Source organism: Rattus rattus, chromosome 6 (genome assembly GCF_011064425.1).
Source record: "Rattus rattus isolate New Zealand chromosome 6, Rrattus_CSIRO_v1, whole genome shotgun sequence".
In the NCBI taxonomy this organism is placed as follows: Eukaryota; Metazoa; Chordata; class Mammalia; order Rodentia; family Muridae; genus Rattus; species Rattus rattus.
In genome coordinates this window covers 14,667,194-14,690,847 of record NC_046159.1, presented here as the reverse complement: position 1 = coordinate 14,690,847, position 23,654 = coordinate 14,667,194, and the positions used below count along the sequence as shown (strand labels likewise).

General features: G+C 40.9%; 1 protein-coding gene across 1 annotated transcript in view; it reads right to left on the bottom strand.

Moving 5' to 3' along the window:
• Positions 1–23,654, bottom strand: part of Dusp16 (dual specificity phosphatase 16) — a 78,683-nt gene that overhangs the window by 39,511 nt on the left and 15,518 nt on the right. The window contains exons 2-3 of the mRNA XM_032905539.1: positions 5,562–6,152; positions 3,660–3,798 (exon numbers count right to left, since the gene is read on the bottom strand). Of these exons, the coding sequence (XP_032761430.1) occupies positions 3,660–3,798; positions 5,562–5,789 (367 nt within the window). The 5' untranslated portion in view covers positions 5,790–6,152. The remainder of the gene's footprint in view (positions 1–3,659; positions 3,799–5,561; positions 6,153–23,654) is intronic.

The following is a 23,654-nucleotide window of genomic DNA, read 5'->3' as shown; positions in this document are numbered from 1 at the left end:
CTCAGGCCTTTAATTCCAGCATTTGGGAGGCAGAGGCAGAGGCAGAAACATCTCTATGAGTCTGAGGTTAGCCTGGCCTATGTATTCCAGGACCTCCAGGTATACACAAAAAGGCCGCTCTCAAGGGGGTAAAAAAAGACAAAACAGAAAAAACAATAAAAAGGACCCTTTATTCCCTAGTTAGCCTTAAGAAAAGTCTAGAAGATTCTGGAAATACTTGTAGGTAGGAGCGTTAGGCACATGGTGAGAACATGGAAGAGTCACTGAATCACCATCTGTATGTGAAGAACTGAAGTCTGTGACTCGTCATGAGTTTTATCTGCTGTACCATTGTCCTGTCACTCATTACAGGACAGAAATGAGCTGCTGTATAGCTGAGTGTTTGATTTCCATAATCACAGAAAACAAAAGGAAAGTCTGTGAGTATGTAGGCCTATCCTCTCCTTCCTTATAGAAGCAATGGTATGAGACCATCCAGGATCTTACATGTTAAGCAGATGCTCTACCATTGTCCCAAAGCTACCCTTCTGCTTCTATCAGTGAGGAAGAGAGCCAGGCAAGGCTGCTGCAGTACCCAAAACTCCGAGACTCTGAGAAAGAGACTGAGAAAGCCATGCTAGCATATGTTTGTAGAATATGGGAAAGTGGCGGAAGGGGAGCAGGAAGACCACGAGGAAGGAAGTGTGGGTGTGTGTCACCCCTAACTGAAAACAACAACAACAGCAGCAACAGCAACAAGAAGCCAACTGGGATTAAGAGAAGGTAACAGAATAGTATTATTTATCTGTGTGCTAGCTTTTAACCTACTTGTTAACAATTAAATCATTTATTTCTTCATCTTTTCTTTGTTAGTATAAAATAAAAGCCTGAGATAAAAGGATTTTTTTCTCACTTATTTACTTATTTATTTACTTATTTATTTCAGTTCTGTGAAATAAACCTAGTACTCTTAAATAAGAACAACAGCAAAAAGATTAAGATTATAACGTGAAAGCCAAGAAATGAGTTTGTTTTTTGAAGTTTTCTTAAGATTAGCAAAACCTAAATAGCTAATCATAAGTCAATGTTAACAACTGATTATTTTGGTCTTCCAGTTCCTAACAATGATAGTCTTCAAAAAGACTACTGAAACAGATTTCACATGTACTATCTGATTCTCACAAAAAATATTCTCTCAGTAAGTTGAATAATTATTTTTTGATAGTTGGGAAAGAAGAAAACCAAAAAAAACATAACTCCAGTTACATCACTTTTCTGACAACATTCAGCCATGAGCCGTGGAGAAAAATATACAGTCCTGTCCTTCTCAGCTTTAAGGAGCATGTCAACAAAAATGTCTGAAATCTAGGTCACCAGTGCATCCACTCTTTTCTTTTACTCCTCCAGTCTTGTTTTTCTTCCTTCTAACCCCTCTTTCTGTCAATGTCTAAGGTTTATATTAAAGGTAGTATTGTTAAGTGTTTGATAAAGGTATTAATAATATAAGGAAATATTTCTTGTAAAAGATGAAAATGAGGTGTTCTGACTCCCTATGTCATAAGGTTGGTCCAGCTGGTTATATTGAACCTGTATTCATTATAGCCCAGTGAGTGCCACTCCCAAAGCCACAGTTGATTGATAAGAACCTTCTCAGAAAACAAAGGAATGCCCTTGAGCAAAGGGAATGAAGGTCAAGTTAGACACCGACTGTAGAAACTCACTAAGAACACACCTACAGAACGGCTATCTGTTGACCAAGTTGTCAGGTCAGAGCTCTCCACAGGAAAAACGTTTCAAAAAAGCAAGGTGGGATATCTTGACATACAAACATTTTAAAGACTGGGTCTAGGCGTGGGACTCAGTTAATACCGTGCTTGCCCAACATGAGTGAGCCTCTGCATTTTGGGGTTAGGGAAATGAGAACACAAAGCTAGAACTCTGAAGTAAAGTCCATCACAGTGGCTACAAAAGCTTGAATACCAAATTTACCCTTAGTGGAACTCAAAGGTTGTTATATCTAACCCACTTACTTATACATCCTGAAAATGTACCTGTCAGGGTGAGTGGGAGGGCAGGGGTTGAGTAGCTAGCTCAGTGCTAGAACATCTGCTTAACATCACACACACACACACACACACACACACACACACACACACACACACACACACACACCCCCCTACCAACAAAGACAGGACAGAATATAATCATAGTCACAGAATTATGTAAGCTACATTCTCTGAAAAGTAGGCTTCACTCAAGGACACATACAGAGACTCTAGAGAAACACAGCATAAATGTAAAGTGCAGTTAGAGATGCCCTGGGGTGTGGTGTGGGGGTGGGGAGGAAAATGACAAAACACTAACCTTCCTAAAGAACTGAAACAAAAATGTGTGAAAGAACTGGAAATACAGGGATCTTACCTAAATCTTCGTGGAGTTTCAGAGTGTTAACCTTTTAAAACTGTACACCAACAACCTATTGATCTTAAAACTAACATGTTTATATTTCTAATAACCAATTGCCATTAACTAATCAAGTTCACTGTATCCTCCTAATAAGCACCAAAGGTGGAGATTGATAATATCTACTAATATATTTTCTCAGGTCACACTTTAAAAAACATCCTTGTCTGCCTGGTAGCAACTTTATGTTAAGGTCCCATGCATTGGTCAACATTTTCCCATTCTTGTGAGCCAATCTGTAACAGGTAAGCGAAGGATGACCACTTGGTTTGGAGTCCGTGAGATGCATGTGTGGCACTGTGCTCTCTCAGGGAGTGTAGACCTTCCCACATGCTAGACAAAATTACCCAGTTGCTTAACACATATTAAAAACCTTTTTCCAAGCATAAAAAACAAACAAAAACCACACACAGACTATATATTTTTTTATAAAAGGGAATGAGGTGTTATGACTCCATGTGTCAGACATAAGGCTGCGCCAGCTGATTTGAACCTGTATTCTTCCTTGTGGCCCAGTGAGTGCCACTCCCAAAGCTACAATTGATTGATAAGTACCTTCCCAGAAAACAAAGGAATGCCATTCGGCAAAATGTAAGTAAGTTTTAAAATAGTCTACGTAGTAATTAGAAAAAACAGTCTGCAAAATTTGTTCTTTATGTCACTGTTCATATGCCTGAGAAGGTAAGCTTATCTCTGGAGTCTGCTTCACGTATATATAGTAAGAGTCTGACATGGTAATGCTGGCCTGGCTCTGGCCAAAAGATAAGAACTCATAAGAGCTGAGATTCAGATCACTCAGTGTTCTTATACAGCAGGTACACAGAAAATCATCAGACAGAAGCAAGTGGCTACAAGCAAGTCATATGTGACATTGCCAGCTAATAAGACACAAAGAGGCGTTTTAGTCAGGTCAGAATACACTGACCCAGCCAGGTGTGATAGTTCACAGCTGTAATTTCAGTACTAGAGAAACTGCTTCAAACTTGAGGCCAGCCTGAGCAACAATGAAACCTGCCTCAGAATCAAACAAACAAAAAATAAAATAAAACATCACTTCAAAAATTTGTTAGAGGAATGTGGAGGAGTAACAGTATCCAAGATCAGTGAAAGCATTAGACCACACTAAAGCTGTGACTCATTTTACACCTCAGTTGTGGCGCTGCTCACACACAATGACACAACAGAGCAAGCCCTTTCCACCGGGGTCCCGGACTCACCTGCAAGCAGGTGAACAGAGTTGAAGCTCTTCTCCAGCTTACCCAGAAGCACAGTGAGAAAGCAGTCTGACGACAGAGAACCAACATCCTGGGAACTCTGATCATACACTACCACCTTCTGACTGCAGTCAATGTCAACCTAAAATGCAAATGCGAGGCGTGTCAAGAAGGAAGAAGAGAGCCTGGCAGGGCACTGCACACCTGCCATCTTGGCCCACACCTGCAGCACTTGGGAGGTTCGGAGAAGAACCAAGAACCAACGTCATCTCACCTAACACAAATTCAAACCCTGTCTTCAAAAGGGATTCTGGGGGTGGGGGGATGGTTTGAGAAAAATAATCTAACAAGTCACTGGCTCTGTAGGAGCTCACATTTTACTGGTCTTGAAACTGTTAATGGCTTACTTCAATTAGTAAATTGAATAAAAATGAGATGCAATCAATTATTTACTGGGTAAAATTAGCAAAGAATTGGTTGGTTATGTGTTTTTATGCTACTTTTCAAAGGCAAAATTGATGCTACTTTTAAGATGTGCTAAAAATTTGATAATATAAAATGGTAAAATTTACAAATGATATAATTCACAAAATTAAAAAACACTATCTTTCACCTAAAGAAACATTTGTTAAAATAGTTCCTACAGGGGACTGTGAGCTATCTCAGCATGAAGACCTGAGTTTGGTACTCAACTCCCACATAAAAAAGTTGATTACAGTGCGTGCGTGCGCGCGTGTGTGTGTGTGTGTGTGTGTGTGTGTGTGTGTGTGTGTGGTGGGGGATGATCTCTGAGGTTCACTGGCCTGTCAGTCTAGCCTAATTGCTGACTTCCAAGCCAGGAGGCTACTTCAAAAGGAGGTATTTCTGAGGATAATACCCAACACACACACACACACACACACACACACACACACACACACACACACACACACACACACACACACAGAGTTCCTATATAACAGGAAGGAAATCAGCTGTTTACTAAAAGATGCTAAGGTGTGCAAGGCTGACCTTAGCTATATAGCAACTTTGAGAGCAGTCTGAGCCTTATGAGACCATATGAGACCCTACTCAAAAAGGGGGTAGGTGGAACGGACTTCCCTAATGCATACATAATACTTCATTATCCCGGTAATACTTTTTTCCTGAACATAATGTCTTAACCAATTATTACCACACATTAATGTTACTTCCACTTCTAATGATTGGTTCTCACTTTCAAAGAACTTGAAAAGAAATGATTTCCAGTGTGTTTGAAGATACAAAATGTTGTTTAAACTGATAAGATAACTTCATTGAGATTAATTTCATTAATTTCACTAGTATATAAAGAAACACAGAATGTGTCCAAATTACAATAAGTTAGCTATTCTGTATAGTTTAAAACGGTCTTTTTCCTTCCCATGGCATTTTTGACCATGGTCTTACTATGTAGCCCAAGTTTGCCTAAATTTGTAGCAATCCTTCCCCTCAGCCTCCCATGCTAGGATAACAGATGGGCATAAGCCACAATGCCTGACTTAGTTTAAAATATTCTTAATTTGGGGCTGGAGAGATGGCTCAGTGGTTAAGAGCACTGACTGCTCTTCCAGAGGTCCTGAGTTCAATTCCCAGCACCACATGGTGGCTCACAAGCATCTGTAATGAGATCTGATGCCCTCTTCTGGTGTGTGTGAGGACAGTGACAGTGTACTCACATACATAAAATAAATTAATAAATCTTTAAAATATTCTTAATGTGAAAGTATGATTGTTAATTTATTTTCAGGTACTGCAAGAAGACCAAATCTAAAAAGCAATCGAAGTTTCCTCAAATTATTTTCTATACTTAAAAAAGAAGCTTCAATTAAAATATTTCCTGAATATTTCCTGCTTACTTCAAGAGTCATTAAAAAAAGCATTTACCTTATGTTTTGCAGAATGCTGGATGAGTTCTGTAATTAATACTTTGTCTTGTTGCAGCCTTCGCTTCATCAGTTTGGAGCAGTTGATATTGATGGCTTCCAGAATGTGGGACGTATTGTACTCCACAAATGGCCGGCTGTCAATTAGCAGCACTTTCTCAGTGCCGCTTTCCAGCAGAGCCACCAACCTCTCAGTAACAATTTGAGTTCCAGTCATCTCATGGGCCATGACAACAGTAAGTCCTCTTTCCCCACCTAGTTCTTTAATTTGCCACGATGATGTAATGGGGCTGTGCTCAAAGGCTCAGCTACTCCATTGTACTAGAAACGTATGAGGTCAGGCTAGTGGTGGCTGGGGAAAGGAGAGTTAAACCCATTTCAGCAAGAGCCTCCAACTGAATGTCTCTTTCTCTTTCCTGCTGATGTGCTCTTGCAAAGGATTCCGTCCACAAAGCAGCCCCTCACAGTGGATTCATACAGAGATGACAGGAATAACCATTCCACAACAAAAGATGCTTCGGGGCAGCCAGGGTATTACGTCATCCATTACCTTTGCGCCCTCTCTCCAACAGCTTTACACTGGACTGACAACCTATATGAAGAGAGAAAGAAAGACAGAAAACAACACATGGGTCAGAAAAATAAGAATGAGTATCAGATTAGAGAGTGTATGACTCATAATATTTACCTCATTAATCTAATTCCATACTTAATGCACTGTTTCATTTGAACAAACAAAGGATTAACTAGACATGGCTTCATTAAAAAGGGGTTATACTAACCTCAAAATATAAAAACTTTAAAAAACAAAACAAGGCATTCATAATTATAATTATCTGAGATCCCAAGCTGAATAATTTGTATGAAATTACAGAGCCTAGAAAAAGCCGCTCAAAGGATTAATATTCTGAATGGTTTCTTCCATTTTACTTACTTATTGTACACAGAACAATAGCAAAGAGTCAGATTATATTATTTGGAGGGAAAAACCTCTTTCTGCTGGCTTAAGGTTCCTGTGATGAGTGGGCAGGTGCAAATAGCAGCCCCTTAAGAAGGGGCAGGAAAATGAGGTTGCACAAATTTCAGTTACTTTTTAAGGAAGAAAAGGGATAAACATGGCTGATGCACTTGTCAACAGGACTACAGAAAGCCTGTGATGTATCCAGCAGATATGACCCTGGTTTCGTAGTCATGACCCTGGTCTGTCTCCATCCCAAGCCCAACTCTCCACCTCATGTTCCTTGACCTGTCATAGGCTTCCCCTTAGGTTTTCATACCACATTCTCAAGAGAATCATTAACTTCCAGCCTTAGAAAATTTCATCCCTTTACCTGAGACTTGAAGATGCCATGAAGAGCCCTTAAAATGTCTCCTGATCTCACCAAACTCTTGTAAGGGACCACATTTCCCGAGTAACCCTACTTGACGTTTAGTGTCATAACTTGAGGCTGATCCTAGCCTTCAAAAGTCTTAGATTCATTTCTATCCTGGTCCATTTTCCTCACAGGAGACATGCTCTGTCTAATATCAGACATTTGCCATCGGCATTCACTTTTAGACGATAAGCATTTGATGGGAATATTTCTATTATTTTCTCACTTCCACTCTGCTTGTAAGTAAGATGCTCAATGTACCTTTTATAAGTAAAACCTTTTTTGTTCCAAAAGCAATTTGTGATTATAAATGAATATTTGATTGCCTGTTTTCAGAACAAGGTGGTAAAGCTGTCAATCATCTTAGAGTCATATTCTCTACTTTTATACTTAGATTTCAAGCCTGGGGCGTGGAGAAAAGGCATCAGGCTATAAAGAGAAGTGGCCTGGCATTACTGTTTATGTACCTTCTCCTACCAAATACAGATGCAGCAGTGACTCTCTTCATAAATATTTCCTCTAAGGACAAAACTGTCTATTTATCTAAAATTAATAAATGAAAGTGGATCAAACAGAGAAGAGGGGAATGCATCGGTAGCTGGCTGCACGGGTGAGGCTGGGCATAACAGTGCCCAGGAACTCCAGTGGCTGAAAAAGAAGGAATTTTACACCGCAGGCCAGCCTGGGCTATATAGTTAGACTCTGTCTCGGATGAGAGGGCAGTGTTGGAGAACAAAGCTCATTCGTTCTAGAATCAAAAGAGCGTTATAGGGCTCAGCATGAAGCTCTCTAGCAGCTCTCAGAGAGGACCAGGGTTCAATTTCTAGCACCCACATGATTCAACCATCTTTAATTCCAATCCCAGGGGACCCAATGCCTTCTTCTGGGATCTTCTCAGGCACCAGGCGCATACATGTTACATAGACATACAGGCAGACAAAACACTGATGCACATAAAATAAATATTTTCCTTTGAAAAAGACATCACTGAGTAGATCAAAGCAGTAACAATCTACTTTCCTATACAGTCCAGCTTCCACCTTTCTCACAGAGCCTGAGAAATTTTATTTTATGAATCCTACATTTAATGCCTTATCCTCTAAGCACATTTATCTTCAATATGCTTTTATATCATAAGCATTACCTCTCATTTCAACTGAAGAAGCTAAAGCAGGAGATTTGCCTTGGCAATCAACAAACTTTTGCAAAGTACCCAGCATGTCCACAGCACTGAATAAAGCCCTGACTGCTCAGTGGCATATATCACGTCAACGTAAGGTCCTGCACAGAGAATGTCTCACTTCCCACAAGAGCGTCTACTACTGGATTACGCAGCGTTCCCTCAGCACCTGCTCCACAATGGATCTGGACTGGGGAAGAACGATGCGACATCCACAAGAGTGCCCAGATGGCACAGAAAGCAGAAATCTGAGAACAAGAGCAAGCTGATTCCAACAACAGAACTGAGTGGTTGGCTCCACTCAATGATGAAATCAGGGAGACAAAAAGCAGTGATCTGGGTTAGGAGATCAAGAGACAAAAGGAGGGAGAAGATAGCAAATATGCTCGAGCTAAATTAGAAAACTCATCACTTCCCTTCAGCAGACAGTTCTATCAGGTCTGAAAAGGCCCGAGTTGGCTGCTGCAGATACAGAAAGACTCTTGTCCTGACCAAAAGGATCTCTCTCTGCTCAGTCACTCTGGTAGGGAATATAACAAGCAAAGGGATGAGAGTGAAGTAAATGTATACACATTCAGTACTGTACTGAAACCACCTAGAGTCCTCCAGTCCCTTTATATCAAAATTTTGATTGTCTTAGTCCTAACTGGACTGTGGGGCAGAGCCCTGCCGTGGGGTAATGGAGCTAGTGAGGACCAATGACCTTCAACTCATTTCCTTCTATTCCTTTATTTATTTACAATCTAGCCGTTATTCCCACTCCCAGTACTCATTTCTTTACAAGTAGGATTTTTTCCAAACTTGATTAATTCGTTGTGAATTTCATATCATGTACCCATTCCCATTCATCTCCCTGTCCCTTCGCATCCATCCTCTACCCCTGCAAATAAAATACCCTCCAAAAGAAAATAAAGATAGAATTTAAAGAAATCTTGGTGTGGAAACTGTGGTGTATTACAGCATGTCACCCAGTATACACTTTTGTGCACACATCTTTACTTGCAGATGTTGACTGCAATGAGTCATTAGTCTGGTCTGAGGTCTCTGGCTTCTGCTACTCTATCTATACTAGATCTTCACTGGGACTCCTCTTGGATATCCTGTTGTCCTAGTGATCCTGCAGCTTTGGATCTGCACGACTGGCCCTTTCATGTACTCATAGCTAAGGTAGATGTTGGGTGGGCCTAGTCACTGTCCTTGATCTGGGCCTGTGGGGGAGGGGTAGCTGAGCTGGTCAGTCACCAGCTCTCCTGAGCCTACACCACTAAGAAGAATTCTCCAGTACTGCCCCAGCAAGCTCATGCAATGCTGCAGTCAGCAAGGGGCAGGGGCAGCTCTCCTGTCCTCATGTCCTAGGGCTGGCTCACCCATGCCTTCACCACCAAGGCAAACTACTGTGCTGCCCAGGTGAGGTACAGGGTCCACCCTCCCAAGTGCTGCAGCCAGTGAGGGTCAGGATTCTCCTGCTCTCATGACCTTGGGGCCAGCTCTCCTGGATGTGGTAGCTGGTGAGGGGCAGAGCCAGCTCGGTACAGTGCCTAAGAGAGCAGTCCAGACCAGAGACATCTGCATGGTCTTTGGTAGTAACATGGGCTTAGGATATCAATACAGATCCTGCCTGCCATAGGATCACAAACCAGACATGGCCCCCAGCAGCAGCCTGGGTCTAGATATCCCCATGGCCTCAGGTGGCAGCACAGTCCTCAGGTATCCACGTGGTCTCTGGTGGTAGCCCAGACCACAGACATCGGCTTGGCCTTTGGTGGTAACCTGGGCCACAGACATCAACAGAGATTCCAGCTGCAGCAGAATCATGGACCCAGACATGGCCCTCGGTGCAGCCCAAACCAGGTTATCACTATGGCCTCCTTACATTCGCCTGTTCCTCGTCACCTTTCTCCGGTGTAACCCTTTGGTTTGCTTTCTCTTGCATCTCCATCTTTCCCTCACACATTCATCCATCTTACTGGTACTCACAGCAGGTACCTGGGTGTCTTTGTTCTGGTCACTCTGATCAGTGTGGCCCAGGCCAGCATCTGGGTGTCTCATAAGTAGACGTTTTAAATTACATCCCCACAGTCTGCTTCTACCCCTTGGGATGGAGTGGATCTCAGTAGGTGGATGCCTGTTTACCACGCATGAGACCCTGTGCTCAGTCCCTAGTACTGCATAGGCCATATGTGCTGCTGCACACCAGCACTTGGGAAGGAAAGACTGAGGTCAGGAATTCAAGGTCACCCTTAACAGTATAGAGAACTCGAGGACAGCCTGGGCTACATAAGACTTTGCCTCAAAAAGAATAATAAATAAAATACTTTAAAATTTGCTGTTCATTCTCAAGAATGCTAATACCTTGAGATCAGAAGCATATCTGTGATGGTTATGTTTTCAAACTTTACATGGAGTGAGATTTGAAGATTGCAAGCAAATAGTTCATTGTTTGCAAAACCACTGAACTAACTTTACCTTCATTTATTTTCCCTCTCTGTTTGTGTGGCATGTATTTTGTGTATGTGAATGTGGGCATGAGTAAGCCACATTCAACGAGTGAAGGTCAAAGAATATCTTCTGGGAGTTGGCTCTCTCCTACTATTCCATGAGGGCTCTGGGGTCTGACACTCAAGTTTGCCAGTCTTGTCCTATAGCATCTTGCCAGCCCCTCCTCCCCCAGATTACTATCAAGTCCATGGAATAAATCTTTTAGATTGAATCACATAAGCCTAAAGAGCCTAGACTCTTACAACCTACTACGCAGCCAATTTTTAAAACTTTTAATTGCTTTTTTCCATTTTTAATAAATATTTAAATGGTTCAAAAAATCTAAAATTGTGTGCATAATGTCTACATTGTTATCAAAGTATCAGTTATACTTTGATGACGGTGTTATAAACTGCCACGTTATTGAAACTCCAACACTATACTGACGTTTCTTTAATTTGTATGCTGTAGATGTCCCTCACCTGTCCTTTATAAACCTAACTGGTGACCACTGCTAACAGTAAGTAGCTTCTGATTTCTTCCTAAGATTGTTTAAAGTATATAGAGAAAACACAATGTTATTTTCCTTCTTCTTTGTTCAAATATTACATGGAATATGCAGTTTGTATATCTTGCTTTTTCTTTCATTCATAATACTCCAATTTGATTTTTTAAAAAGCATATGTTTGGCAATTAGCAGGCAGGCAAACTAACCATTTCTTTTTTGGGGGGGGGTTGTTTTTTTTTTTTTTTTCCGGAGCTGGGGACTGAACCCAGGGCCTTGCGCTTCCTAGGCAAGTGCTCTACCACTGAGCTAAATCCCCAACCCAAACTAACCATTTCTTAGGCTGGGGAGATGGCTCTGTTTGTAAAATACTTGTTCTGCAACAATGAGGACCTGAGTCCAGATCACAGCAGCTACATAAGGCCAAACACATACTATAATCCAGTGTCCCTCCAATAGGACGGAAGCAGACACAGGAGAATCCCCAGAAACTACAGGCCAACAGCCTGATGTTTACAACAGGTCCTGCCTCTTACAAGAGAAAAGCAAGTATCCACACCTAAGGCTATTTTCTGACATCTGACATGTGATTGGTGATGTGCACACAGAGTCACAAACACATACATCATACACATATAGAAATGCCATTCCCAGTATGTAAATCAAATGATTCATGCTTTATATGCTGTGACTTCTAACATTAACAAAAATTGTATAATAGCTTCCCCCTTAAATTTACCTTTTAGTTGTTTTTATACGTAACACATCGAATGTTTTAGATTCAATGAGAAGATATACCCAACTTCATGATAGAAACGGTTGGAGTTTTATCTATCAAAATTCACTCTATATCTAATTTTGAATCCACATCAGTGAAAGATGCTACTGACTTTGTTATGTGTGAGAACTGTTAAGGGGGAAAGTCGAGCTTGTTTTAAGTAACAGAACAATATAAAGACTAATATTATAAGAGTACCAACCATCTGCCCTTAAAGCAATCAATTAAGAGGAAAGACATTAGGTTCACTTCCTTACTTCCCGCAGCCATCAGTGTACCCAGCTAGATTTTTCTATGGAGGACTAGGGATTTAACCCAGGCTTCACACATACCAGGTCAGCATTTTCAAATCAGCTGTGTATCTTGCCCATTCTGGTTCTTTCTTTGTTCGTCTGTTTTGTTTTGTTTTGTTTTACTTTTTATTTTGAGATGACCTTGTAAAGTGTTCTACACTAGCCTTAACCCTGCTCTGTAAGCTAAGCAGCCTTGACCTTGTAACCCTCATGTCAGTCTCCACAGTGGATAAGATGATAGCTTTGTACCAAAAAGTCCTGCCAGGATTTCCCTTCCCCATCACATTTCTATTAAATGATTCTACTAAACATCTCCTAGATGAAGTATTTTTCTCTCTGAAATGTCCCAATAACACGATAGCTCTGAGGTCAGTCGTAATTAGGATATGTTCAACTGCAAAAGGAAAAGTTCTTTTTCTTCTATGGTCTTTATGCCAACAATAATAGTTCTCAATTACTAGGCACTGCTGCCCTGAGCTCAACCACAAGGCCTAAGTCAGGCAGGGTAAGGAAGGAGGCTCCACAAACATTTCAAATGACAGTCTGAAAATTGAGAAGGCAGGAGCTCCCACTCTATACTCATATTTCTTGAATAAAAAGGTTTAGCCTTGTTTGCAGGTCTAGAGCTTAAGTTCAAATTCTCAGCAAGTCACAGGAAGGAGAGAATCAGGCATGAAGTTCATTAAACTACAAGCTATACTTAGTTTCCCCTCTCCAATAAAGATTGATAAAACAAGCTACAAAAAAGACTTTTAGAGGAGCTCTACATGGATGTAATAACAGTACAGATCTACAGGGAGGACTAGACTTGCTGCAAGGGAGGAAGGATTGAAGAAGAAGCAAGCAAAATCATCTTAGGCTTTGACCTTTGTAGTTCTACAGGGATTAATACTATTGTCTAGGATTCTGTGGATAACAGAACTGGTAGAAGACTGAGGCTCTGGCTTAATAACAAAGTGAGGCACCCTAATCGATACCAGCACTGTCAGAAATTGAAAAACAAAACAACCTACAGAAATTCAGAGATCAAAACAAAACAAAAACCAATCCTCACTAAAATAGCCATGAACCTAACATGTTTGGTCTACATTTTCCTACCCCAAGCCTTAAGAAATAAATATTGACAAGTGATAATAACAGAATAGACTGCTTGAAGCAAGTCTTTCCAAACAACTAGTATTAGACATGGAGACAAAAGCGCAGTAAAGCCCAGCCTCTCACTGAGAGGCAGCAGTAATCGTATTCAAACTGTGTCCATGTTTCCAGAGAACTACAGCTGAAGGTTATAACAGCAGCTAACTTTCAAAACTTAACTCTCTTTTGAGACACTGGCTGGCCAACATGGGGTGGAGCCAGATGTATGAGAAGCCTTAAAGAGTTTCTGCTAGCCCAGAGTAGCATACACTTGGTACTGCTTCAGTCAGAGATCATGTCTTTCTTCTTAGAATTGCTTCCCGTTTGTTGTTCATCTGTGCCAACAGCTAGCTTCCATTCCCTGATCTACCGAACCCTGATTCTTCCTTCTGACACTACCTTCCCCTTTCTTCCACTACCCATGAGTCTATTAGACATATTTCTGAAATCTCCACTCACTCACTGATCCACATCTTGTGTTTCCTCTTTGCTTCTAGCAGGAAAACTAAGGGCCTCTTCTTTAGAAGAGGAGCCTGGATATGGGTGGCTGTCTGGGGTGGAAATGCAAGGATCCCTAAGAGAGAGCCACCAGGCAGGAAGAACGGAGAGAATGGTTTAATCTGGGAGCACAGGAAATGTTTTTATAAGCCTACCGGTGATAAAGGTAAGCTGGTGTTGAGAAGAGAGATTTACAACGAGACAGGGTCAAGTGAGACTGATAGGTGTATCCTGGTACTCTCAAGCATCTCAAGTAATTAGAAAGTAATTATCAGACACCTAGAATGTGCCAAACTCTGCTGTGAAAATGCAGCAACAAATGATAACTATTCATTATAAATTATAACTGTAAATGAATTGCTTAGTTAGAAATTAAGCAAGTAAAAAAATCTTGTTCTCTTAGAATTTAGTACTGGAATACTGAATTAGTCATCTTTCCATTACTTTAAGAAAATCTGAACAATTAACTCATTTGGAGAAAACATTGTGTGTTCATGTACACACATACCTGCTCCTGTGTGTTCCAGGGGTCAACCTGAGGTACCATTCATCAGATGCTATTCACTGTTACTTGAGACAGGGACTCTCACTGCAACCTAAGGCTTGTAGATTAATATACACTGACTGAACAGCAAGCTCAGGGATCTTCCTGTCATCTGCCTTCCCAAAGGTAGAAATATGTACCACCATACCCAGCACTATTATTTATTACTATTATTTAAAGCAATCTTTAAGTTAAAATATATTTTAATTATATTCTTTCCCGTCCACAAATCCTTCCAGATCCTCTCCCCTCCCTATACACCCAACTTTAAGTTCTTTCTCAAAAAACAAGTAACGACCCAATACAACAAACCTTTTCCAAAATCAAGAAAGCAAAATTCTACCCCACCCCATATTGCCCCCCCAAACACCAAACTGTAACCAAATAAGAACAAACAAATGACACTGTGGAGTCCGTGATATGCTGGTCAACGACTCCTGAACATGAGGCCTGTCCTGGAGTGGTTGATAGACCCAGTGCTACTCTGTTGAAGAAAACGGATTTTCCTCTCTCGGCAGGCATGTGACAGTTCAGTTGTTAAACTTAATCTAGTGGCTAGGTTTTCCTTCTTTTTTAAAAATGATGTCTTTATTTTTATCTCATGTACATAGGTTTTGCCTGCATACATGTGTGTCTGTATGAAGGTGTCAGATCCCCCTGGCTGGTACAGACAGCTGTGAGCTGCCATGTGAGTGCTGGGAATTGAACCTGGATCCTCTAGAAGAACACTCAGTGCTCTTTAACTGCTGAGCCACATCTCCAGCCCCATGGATAGATTTTTTATTCATTTTTAAAAAACAAAATAAAATATAGTAGGACAAACAAAATTTATCAATTGAAGTTGGAAAAGTCAAACCAACAGAAGGAAGAGAGTCAAAGGGAAGGCACAAGATTCAGATCCCTACTCACATTCTTACACGCAGGAATCCCACAGCAACACTAAGCTGGAAGCTCTAATATATATGCAGAGGACCTGGTGCAGACCTGTGCTGCCGTCTCCGTGAGTTCATGTGAGCTTTACTCATGCTGACTTAGAGCACCTTGTTTTCTTGGGGTTCCCCATCCTCTCTGGCTCTTATACTCTTTCCACCTCTGCTTCTATGGGAGTGGAATAGCAGGGTGGGAGGTCCCTGAGCTGAGGGAAGGGATTTCATAGAGATTCCCATTTAGAGCTGAGTGTTCAGTCTCTCACTCTGCACAATGTCTGGCTGCAGTATAACAAGCATTTACATGGGTGTTGAGTATTGAACTCAGTATTCTTCTCATTGCATGGCAAGAGGTTTACTGACTACTCATCTCAGGGTTTTTATTGCAATGATGAACATCGTGACCAAAACGTAAGTTGGGGAAGAAAGAGTTTATTCAGATCATAGTCCATCACTGGAGGAAATCAGGACAGGAGCTCACACAGCTGGATCCTGGAGGCAGGAGCTGATGCAGAGGCTATGGGGGTGCTGCTTACTGGTGTCCTTCACATGGCTGACTCAGCCTCCTTTTTAGTAGAAGTCAGGACTACGAGCCCAGGAATGGCACCACCCACAATGGGCTGGACCCTCTGACATTGATCACTAATGGATAAAATGCCTTACAGCTGGATCTTATGGAGGCATTTTCTCAAGGGAGGCTCCTTTCTCTCTGATGACTCTAGCTTGTGTCAAGTTGACACACAAAATCCATTTCCCCAGTCCTTAAAAAAAGACATTTGGTTTAGAGTTCTGGAAACTTCATTCCACAATTGAGTAGATCCAATGCTCTCAGTATTCTTGGGGACATGTCAGGTAGCAATGGCTAAGAATGGGAGGTCAGGTAAACTGGTCATAGAGCAAACAAGCATGGAAAAAAGAAGGTGGACCCACAATCCCCTTCTGAAGGTATGACCCTTGTGACCTAAAATCTTCCCACTAAGATCTTACCTCCTAATGACTCCAGTACTTCCTAATAACATTAATTTGGGGATTCAGTCTTCAACACATGAATCTTGGAGTGACTTTAAAAATGTAAAATATAATAAGGTATATATAATAGACAAAACATGTTATGCTAGCATAAAGTGCTATGAAGAAATAAATGAAGCAGAGTTAAAGGTGAGAGCTTCTAGAGGAGGCTCAAACTGACCGTTCAGAGGCCTTTCTCTAAAGCAATCACAAAAAGTAAAATCGTGAAGGAGGTGAGAAAGCAAGCTAAGAGGACACCGGGAAGACTGAAACTCTATGCCAAAAGCACCATTGAAAATAATGAAGACACTGGCCAGAACATCCTGAATTAGGCAAATTCTAATAAAAGATACGGTGGTATTCAGTCTTTCTTCAGAATGATGGTTATATTTACTAGAAATGACACATTTCCAGGCAACTGAGATTTTTAACTTTGGGGTAAAATATATACAAATATGTATGTAGGTGAGTCCACACACATACTAAAGAAGCTTAGTACATTTTCTTCCTTTAACACTGCAAAGGAATGTGGTGTGGTTCCTTAGTGTATGTCTTAGCCAAGAAACACCAACACTGTGACAGGAGAGATCACAATGTTCACACAGTATACTGCTGCTTAGAGCACAAATGCTTACATCTAGTAAGGGAGGCTGAAGGGTTTTGTTTTTGTTTTTTGGCAAAGAATGGAATAAAATATAACAGACATAGTAAGCAAAATATATGTATGAAAAAATCTATACAAGAAAGTATTTTTAAAATGTTTTTAAAATAACTTATTTATTTTTGTTTTATGAGCATTGTGTTTTGCCTGCACATGTGTCTGTGTGAGAGTGTCAGAGCCCCTGGATCTGGAGTTACAGACAGTTATAAGCTGCCATGTAAGTGCTAGGAATTGAACCCTAGTTCTCTGGAAGAGCAGTCAGTGCTCTTAACTGCTGAGCTATATCTCTCCAGCCCCCTTAGAAATCTTTTCATTAAAATAAATGTTTTCAAGATGTTCTTCTTGTCAAAGGATGGATCAAATAACTCAAGAACTTACATTCAAGGGGTTGGCAACAGTAACTTCAGAATCTTTCATTTGTATATTGTACCTTTGGCTAATTCACCGCCATAACAAAATCCACTATGAGAAAGAAAGGGCATATGTTTCTGGTAGAAAAGTTAAATTCCACAAGTACTAAGACAGGGCAAAGGTATAATCTGGAAGCAGTCTAATGAAAGAAAGGCTACAATTTAACCTCTCAGAACTATCAGTTTTAGAGAGGATATCTTGTATACTGAATGGATGCAAAAACCTATGGCTTTTCCTACAGGGAAGTAAAGGTAGAAGAATCAGACACTCAAAGTCATCCTTGGCTACAAAGTGAGTTTGAAGCCATTCTGTGATATACATGAACTTGCTGGAAGGAAGGAAGGAAGGAAGGAAGGAAGGAAGGAAGGAAGGAAGGAAGGAAGGAAGGAAGGAAGGAAGGAAGGAAGGAAGGAAACATTGGCAAGTGATATCACAAACAGTCTTGGTGTCTTTCTTGGTAGGGCTGATTTAAAACAGTTGGTGGTGAGTGGGCAGATTAGAAGATGAGCTAATACAATATATGTAAACTGATGGTAACTCTCAAAAGGTGGAAGCCCAACTGTGGCTTCACAAAAGAACTTGTAAAGAACATTTATCATACAGTAGAGAGCATTTGCCTATCATCCTCAAAGTGTGTGTATGTTTACTGGTGGTAGAACTTTAGGCATGCTAAACATATTGTCTACAGCGATGAATGACATCTCAGATGCCCAGAAAATTAAAAGTTCAATTATGACTTGTGACTAGAAACCTGAATTTTAAAACATATCAGTTGGAGTGTGCTTTTTAATACAAAAAGAGTCCTATACATAAGGAACTTATTCTGATATTTTTGTTAACATAGTACTACTAATCTTAAAATGTATTTTGAGTGTTAAAAGTTTCCAAAGCAAACCTGCCTAAGTAATCACAAATGTAATAAAGTATGACTTTTCATTCCTCACGCAAAAGGTGCAAATTCCCCTGGCAAAGTAAAGCAGTAGGCTTAGGTCACCACTGTCAGCTCCTAAGAAGACAAGCACAACAACGCTTGAACAGATTCCAGGCGTGGCCTTCAAGCAGAGACCACACCTGCTTCCAAGGCCCTGGGGCTAAAAATAACTCTGGGGCCTCAAAAAATGGGATGTCAGCCAGGCCCAGGGGTAACTGCTGGCCCCTTGCTCTGCTCTGCTCAGTGAAAGCAGGAGCTACAAAACTGTAATTCACACACACACACACACACACACACACACACACACACACACACACACACACACACACTTTCCTTCTGTAGGTTTCTGCACCAAGCGTACACAACTCAGGCAGGCTCAGTTTCTTTGCAGCTTCCAACCAAAACAAATCCTAGGAATTCAGAAAAAAATGAAATAAATGTGAGATTTCATGATATATTATTTTTAAAGGAAAAAAATGGACAGGACTCAGGAGACCTTGTTCCTAATTTCAACTTTACCGAACTGCCCATAGGCCGTATAAAACATGCCACAGGACACTCCCAAGCCTGCGTTTGTATAAAGGGTGAAGTGAGGAACTGAGTGACATCTACAATTCTCTCACTAGTAACAATGATGCCGCTGTGAGTATATCTTAGGACTTAGACAGTGTCAGAACAGAAAGGTGCTAGAAATGTATTAATCACCAAGCAATCATGTAAGTGTCACAGTTTATAGCCTCACATTAAAAGGATAAGTCTGGGGACACAACAGGCAAGCCAAATCATGGCTGGAGACTCCCAAGGCTTGACCAGAAATAACTATTCCCATTTCTGTGCAAGTCTCAGGATAAAAGGAAGCCATGTAGTAGAGAAAGATGGTTAGCACCATTGCTCGCCCTCCGGGAGCCTAGGCTATGCTCATTCTGACATCACTACATCTGTCTACACACTCATGCATGCACGCACACATTTGCAGTGGGTGCTGAGAATTTAATAATATGAGGAAGCTACTCCACCAGAGAGCCACAGAATGACAGGGCTGGGGCCTGGGCAGAAGGACAGACAACAGAAAAGGCAGAGACTAAACCCTGGCAAAGCCAAGGATGCACCTGGCCTCTTGGTCACTTTTCATTGTTCATCTTTTCCCTGTAATGTTTTCCATCCTCTCATCTAACACAAGTTTCTGTGCTTTTCCTTTGTTCTAAAACACTGTCGTCTCCTCTTCTCTCCCTTGCTCCTTTTCACAGTTCTTCCTTCACAATTAAAAACAGAGCCTCTAACAGAGATTTTAAGGCTAAGCTCTTACTATTATTTCATTTTCTGTGGTGCTGTTTCCTTTTGGGGGATGGGGGCATCTGCCAAGGTCTTTGATATGTTGCTATTATATCAAGTAAGCACAACTGTTATCAATGGGTTGGGTGTTCTATCAACACTGAAAAGGATTTTTACTGGTCAGGCAGTGGTGGCACACACCTTTTATCCCAGTAGTCAGGAGGCAGAAGCAGGTGAATCTCTGTGAGTTGGAGGTCAGCCTGGATGACAAAGCAAGTCCAGGACGGCCAGGACTACACAGAGAAACCCTGTCTTGAAAAACCAAAACAACAACAATAATATAAATAAACTATTAAGGTAAAACATTCTAAATTGAAGTTTTATTTTAGAGAAATTTTAAAAAATTTTCCATCTTGGCATTTCATACATGGCTGGCTCTACAGAATAAACATCATTAACTTCCTATCAAGACGGGGTTTCCCTGGGTAACAGCCTTGGCTGTCCTGGAGCTCACTTCGTAGAGCAGGCTGACCTCTACCTGCCTCTGCCTCCCAAGTGGTAGGATGAAGGTCTATACCATCATACCAGGCTCAGTGTCCTAGGCCTTCATCAGCCCTTAAATACTGTAGATCTGGAGATGAAGGCTAGGCCTCAACCTAAGTCTCAAAAGAAACAGATTTTGAGGCTTCCACCGTTGGATATGTAGAAATAACAACATGTGGACTACATGGAAAATAACAACCTATGGATTCATATTTGTAAAGTAAAAAGTAACCTGAGCATGTGTGGACAAGGCAAGCTTCACCAAGGTGTGATGGCACCTGTGGCCCTGCCAGCTGTCTGACCCTCCAACCTCTTGTAAGCCACTGGTTTCAAATGAGCACAACCTGACCCAGAAGGAACATCAAAGACAAATAAGATGGCCAGAGCACAAGGTGTTCATTACAAGCCTCACAATCTTAACAATACAATAAAAAATACTGAGCTATAAGCCATAAAAAATAACTGCAAAGTCAAAAAAGGAGTATACACAAAATGTCTATTCAACAATGCAAGTCTGAGATGCGATGCCATTTCTGCCTGCTATCCTTCAGGTTATTCCTTTTCTAAGATCATCTGCCATCTTCAGGAAGATGGTCCTGTCCTTTATAGTCCAGGGGTGATGTCAGGCTCAGGAGGGCCATAAACAGTAAACACTCTCCAAGTTTTAATTTCTGACTGTCAGCACTGGCTTAAAGTTAATAAAAGGTATTGTGAGAAAAACAAAAGAGATGGTTAATCTCATATAAGTATAAAAAAATTAAGTATACCTGAAATAACATTTTGAATGAATATATAAAGTGCTTTCCTAGAAAAATCTAAATTTCAAGATGATTTTTCAGGGAAAAATTGGGACAATATTGGGACATAAACACCCAAGGGAAAATGAGGAAGAAAATTCCAAATGAAATAAATCCATGAACTCAATGAAAGAGACAAGGAGATTTTCCTGGCTGGAGCACAGATTGTATCAGTATGGGACAAAGTAAGTTAATAAAGAAGGGGCACCCTGGAAGGCGTAAAGCCATCACAAGCTATAGAAAAATAACCTGGAAACATCCCTGGATGAATTTCACTTGGTAACTATTTACAATGGACAGAACAGAAAACTTAAGACACAGCCCACGTGATTTTAGAAGTGTAAGGATGGACTCAGACTACAACAGTCACTGAATGTCTAACATGAAAAGGAAGCACCAAAAGACCGTTGAGGATCAAAAGCTAAGTCAGTGTGCCTGGCATCGAAGCATACATCTGTTAACTCACAGACTGTTTGACAGTGCTCATGAAAATGGCATCTAGACTACACCATCGAATTATTCTACAAAATCTGAAAGATCTTGGTACCCTAATCTGCCACCACTTCATATGCGCTAATATAAAATTAAATAAGCATTATACCCAGGTTCAAGTTTTTGTTTACAAATAAAGTGAACTGGGCATAATGAAAGGCTAAAATAAGCCAGGTATGGTGGTGTTATACACCTATAAATCACAGCATTCAGAAGACTGATGCACTAGAATTTTGAATTGAAGGCTGATATCATGATTCTCTTCTGTAAGTTAAATACACACACAGAATGAGAGAGGGGGGAGGGAGGGAGGGGGAGGGAGGGGGAGGGAGGGAGGGAGGGGAGGGAGGGAGGGGAGGGAGGAGGAGACAGACACTGACAGACAGACTGGACTAAGCTTCATCCTCAGGCCCTGCATTTTTTTTGGTCTTAATTTATGGCATGCTAAGAATGTTCACAGGAGGGGCTGGAGAGATGGCTGAGTGGTTAAGAGCACTGACTGCTCTTCCAGAGGTCCTGAGTTCAATTCCCAGCAACCACATGGTGGCTCACAACCATCTGTAATGGGATCTGACGCCCTCTTCTGGTGTGTGTGAAGACAGATGCGGTGTACTCATACATAAAATAAATAAATAAATTTTTAAAGTAAAGAAAGAAGTCTCTCTCTCTCTGTCTCTCTCTCTCTCCCTCCCTCCCTCCCTCCTCTCATTCTTATTTAAAAAAAAAAAAGAATGTTCACAGGAAGAAAGATGCTGACACTAAAGTACTCAGCTCTATTTTCTCAATAAACTAAGTACAATTATTTTTCATCATTATCCAAAATCAGTTTTATGGTATATCATGGAATTCATTCAGTGGTAAATGGTAGTATAAAACCTACCTAATTAAAATTTTCAATGTCAATAATGCTATAAAATACAAGGTATGTGGTATGATTTGAAAATGAAGTCTCCTTCTACCTGCCCCTCAAAGGCTTGGTCTAAAGCTGATGGACGCAGGTACAATCAGTGAAAAGTGACTGGACCACGCCCCGCCTGTCAGGTGGAAGCAGGAGTCATTACAAGTTCAAGGCATCCTTGGCTACATAGTGACTTGGAGAGCAGACTGATGTAAACGAGACTCTGTCTCGACAAGCAACAACAACAAAAATATTCTCAAGTGTGCTGGCTCATGCATATACATAATCCAAGCTCTCAGATCTCAGATCAGGTGGGAGCCATGAGATTAGAGCTAGCCTAGTCTGTACAGGGAGTTGATAGCCAGCTCAAGATACACACCAAGACCCTTTCTTGGATGGAGGTGGGAAGAATAACTGGACATGAACACTCTCACAATAAGATGACATTATCAGGAAATGATGGAAGCGCAAGGCCCTGGGTTCGGTCCCCAGCTCCGAAAAAAAAAAAAAAAAAAAAAAAAAAAAAAAAGAAAGGAAATGATGGAAAGTAGGAGAGGCCTAGCTGGAGAAAACGTAACTGAGGAGGTCCCTGGAAAGATACTTACATGTTCCTGGTCCCACCCCCGCCCCACTCTGGTCTCTGGCTGTCATGAAATGAGCAACCTCTTTCACCACACTTTTCAACTATGATGTTCTCCTCACCACAGGCTAAAGCCATGGTCAACCAACCAACACTAAACCAAAATAAATCCTTCTTTTATATTTTTTCTCTAGCACATACATATTTCACATAAAGCAAAACAAGTAGATAGGTATTAGGCAATGTCTCTTTTCCATATGTAAACTTAATAGGAAAAACATAACAAATATATTAATTTTTCATAAGGGAAATTTGGTATAAAGTAGATTATAAGGCTGTCCACCATGAAACTCTGGCTTAATACCAAACTACCTGATTTCACCATCTCATCTAATATGTAGTGAATGGCATAGTTAGAGCCCAAGAATTATATTCACAACACTCTACTGTTTAATTGTACTGCACAGCTCTTAATTAGGTTCAAAGGAAACCTCATTTGCTATCAGCGTTTAACATCGCATAGCACTAAGTAACAGAGCGAAGGTATCTTAAGCATAAAACAATAACTGTTCAGTTTTCTCTCCTTCCTGAGGACTGTTCATTCTTTTCTAATTCTGGGGTTTGGACCTTAGGTAATCTGTAAAACTCTAAGAAGAAAAAATGCATGGGTGAGGAATACAGGAGTGCTCATTTATTGAGTACTGTGTATATTCAGCTTACACTTTCTACTCCCATCTAATCACAACAGTTGCTTGGAAAACCGGTGAAAGCTACTGATCTAGTCCTACTTCT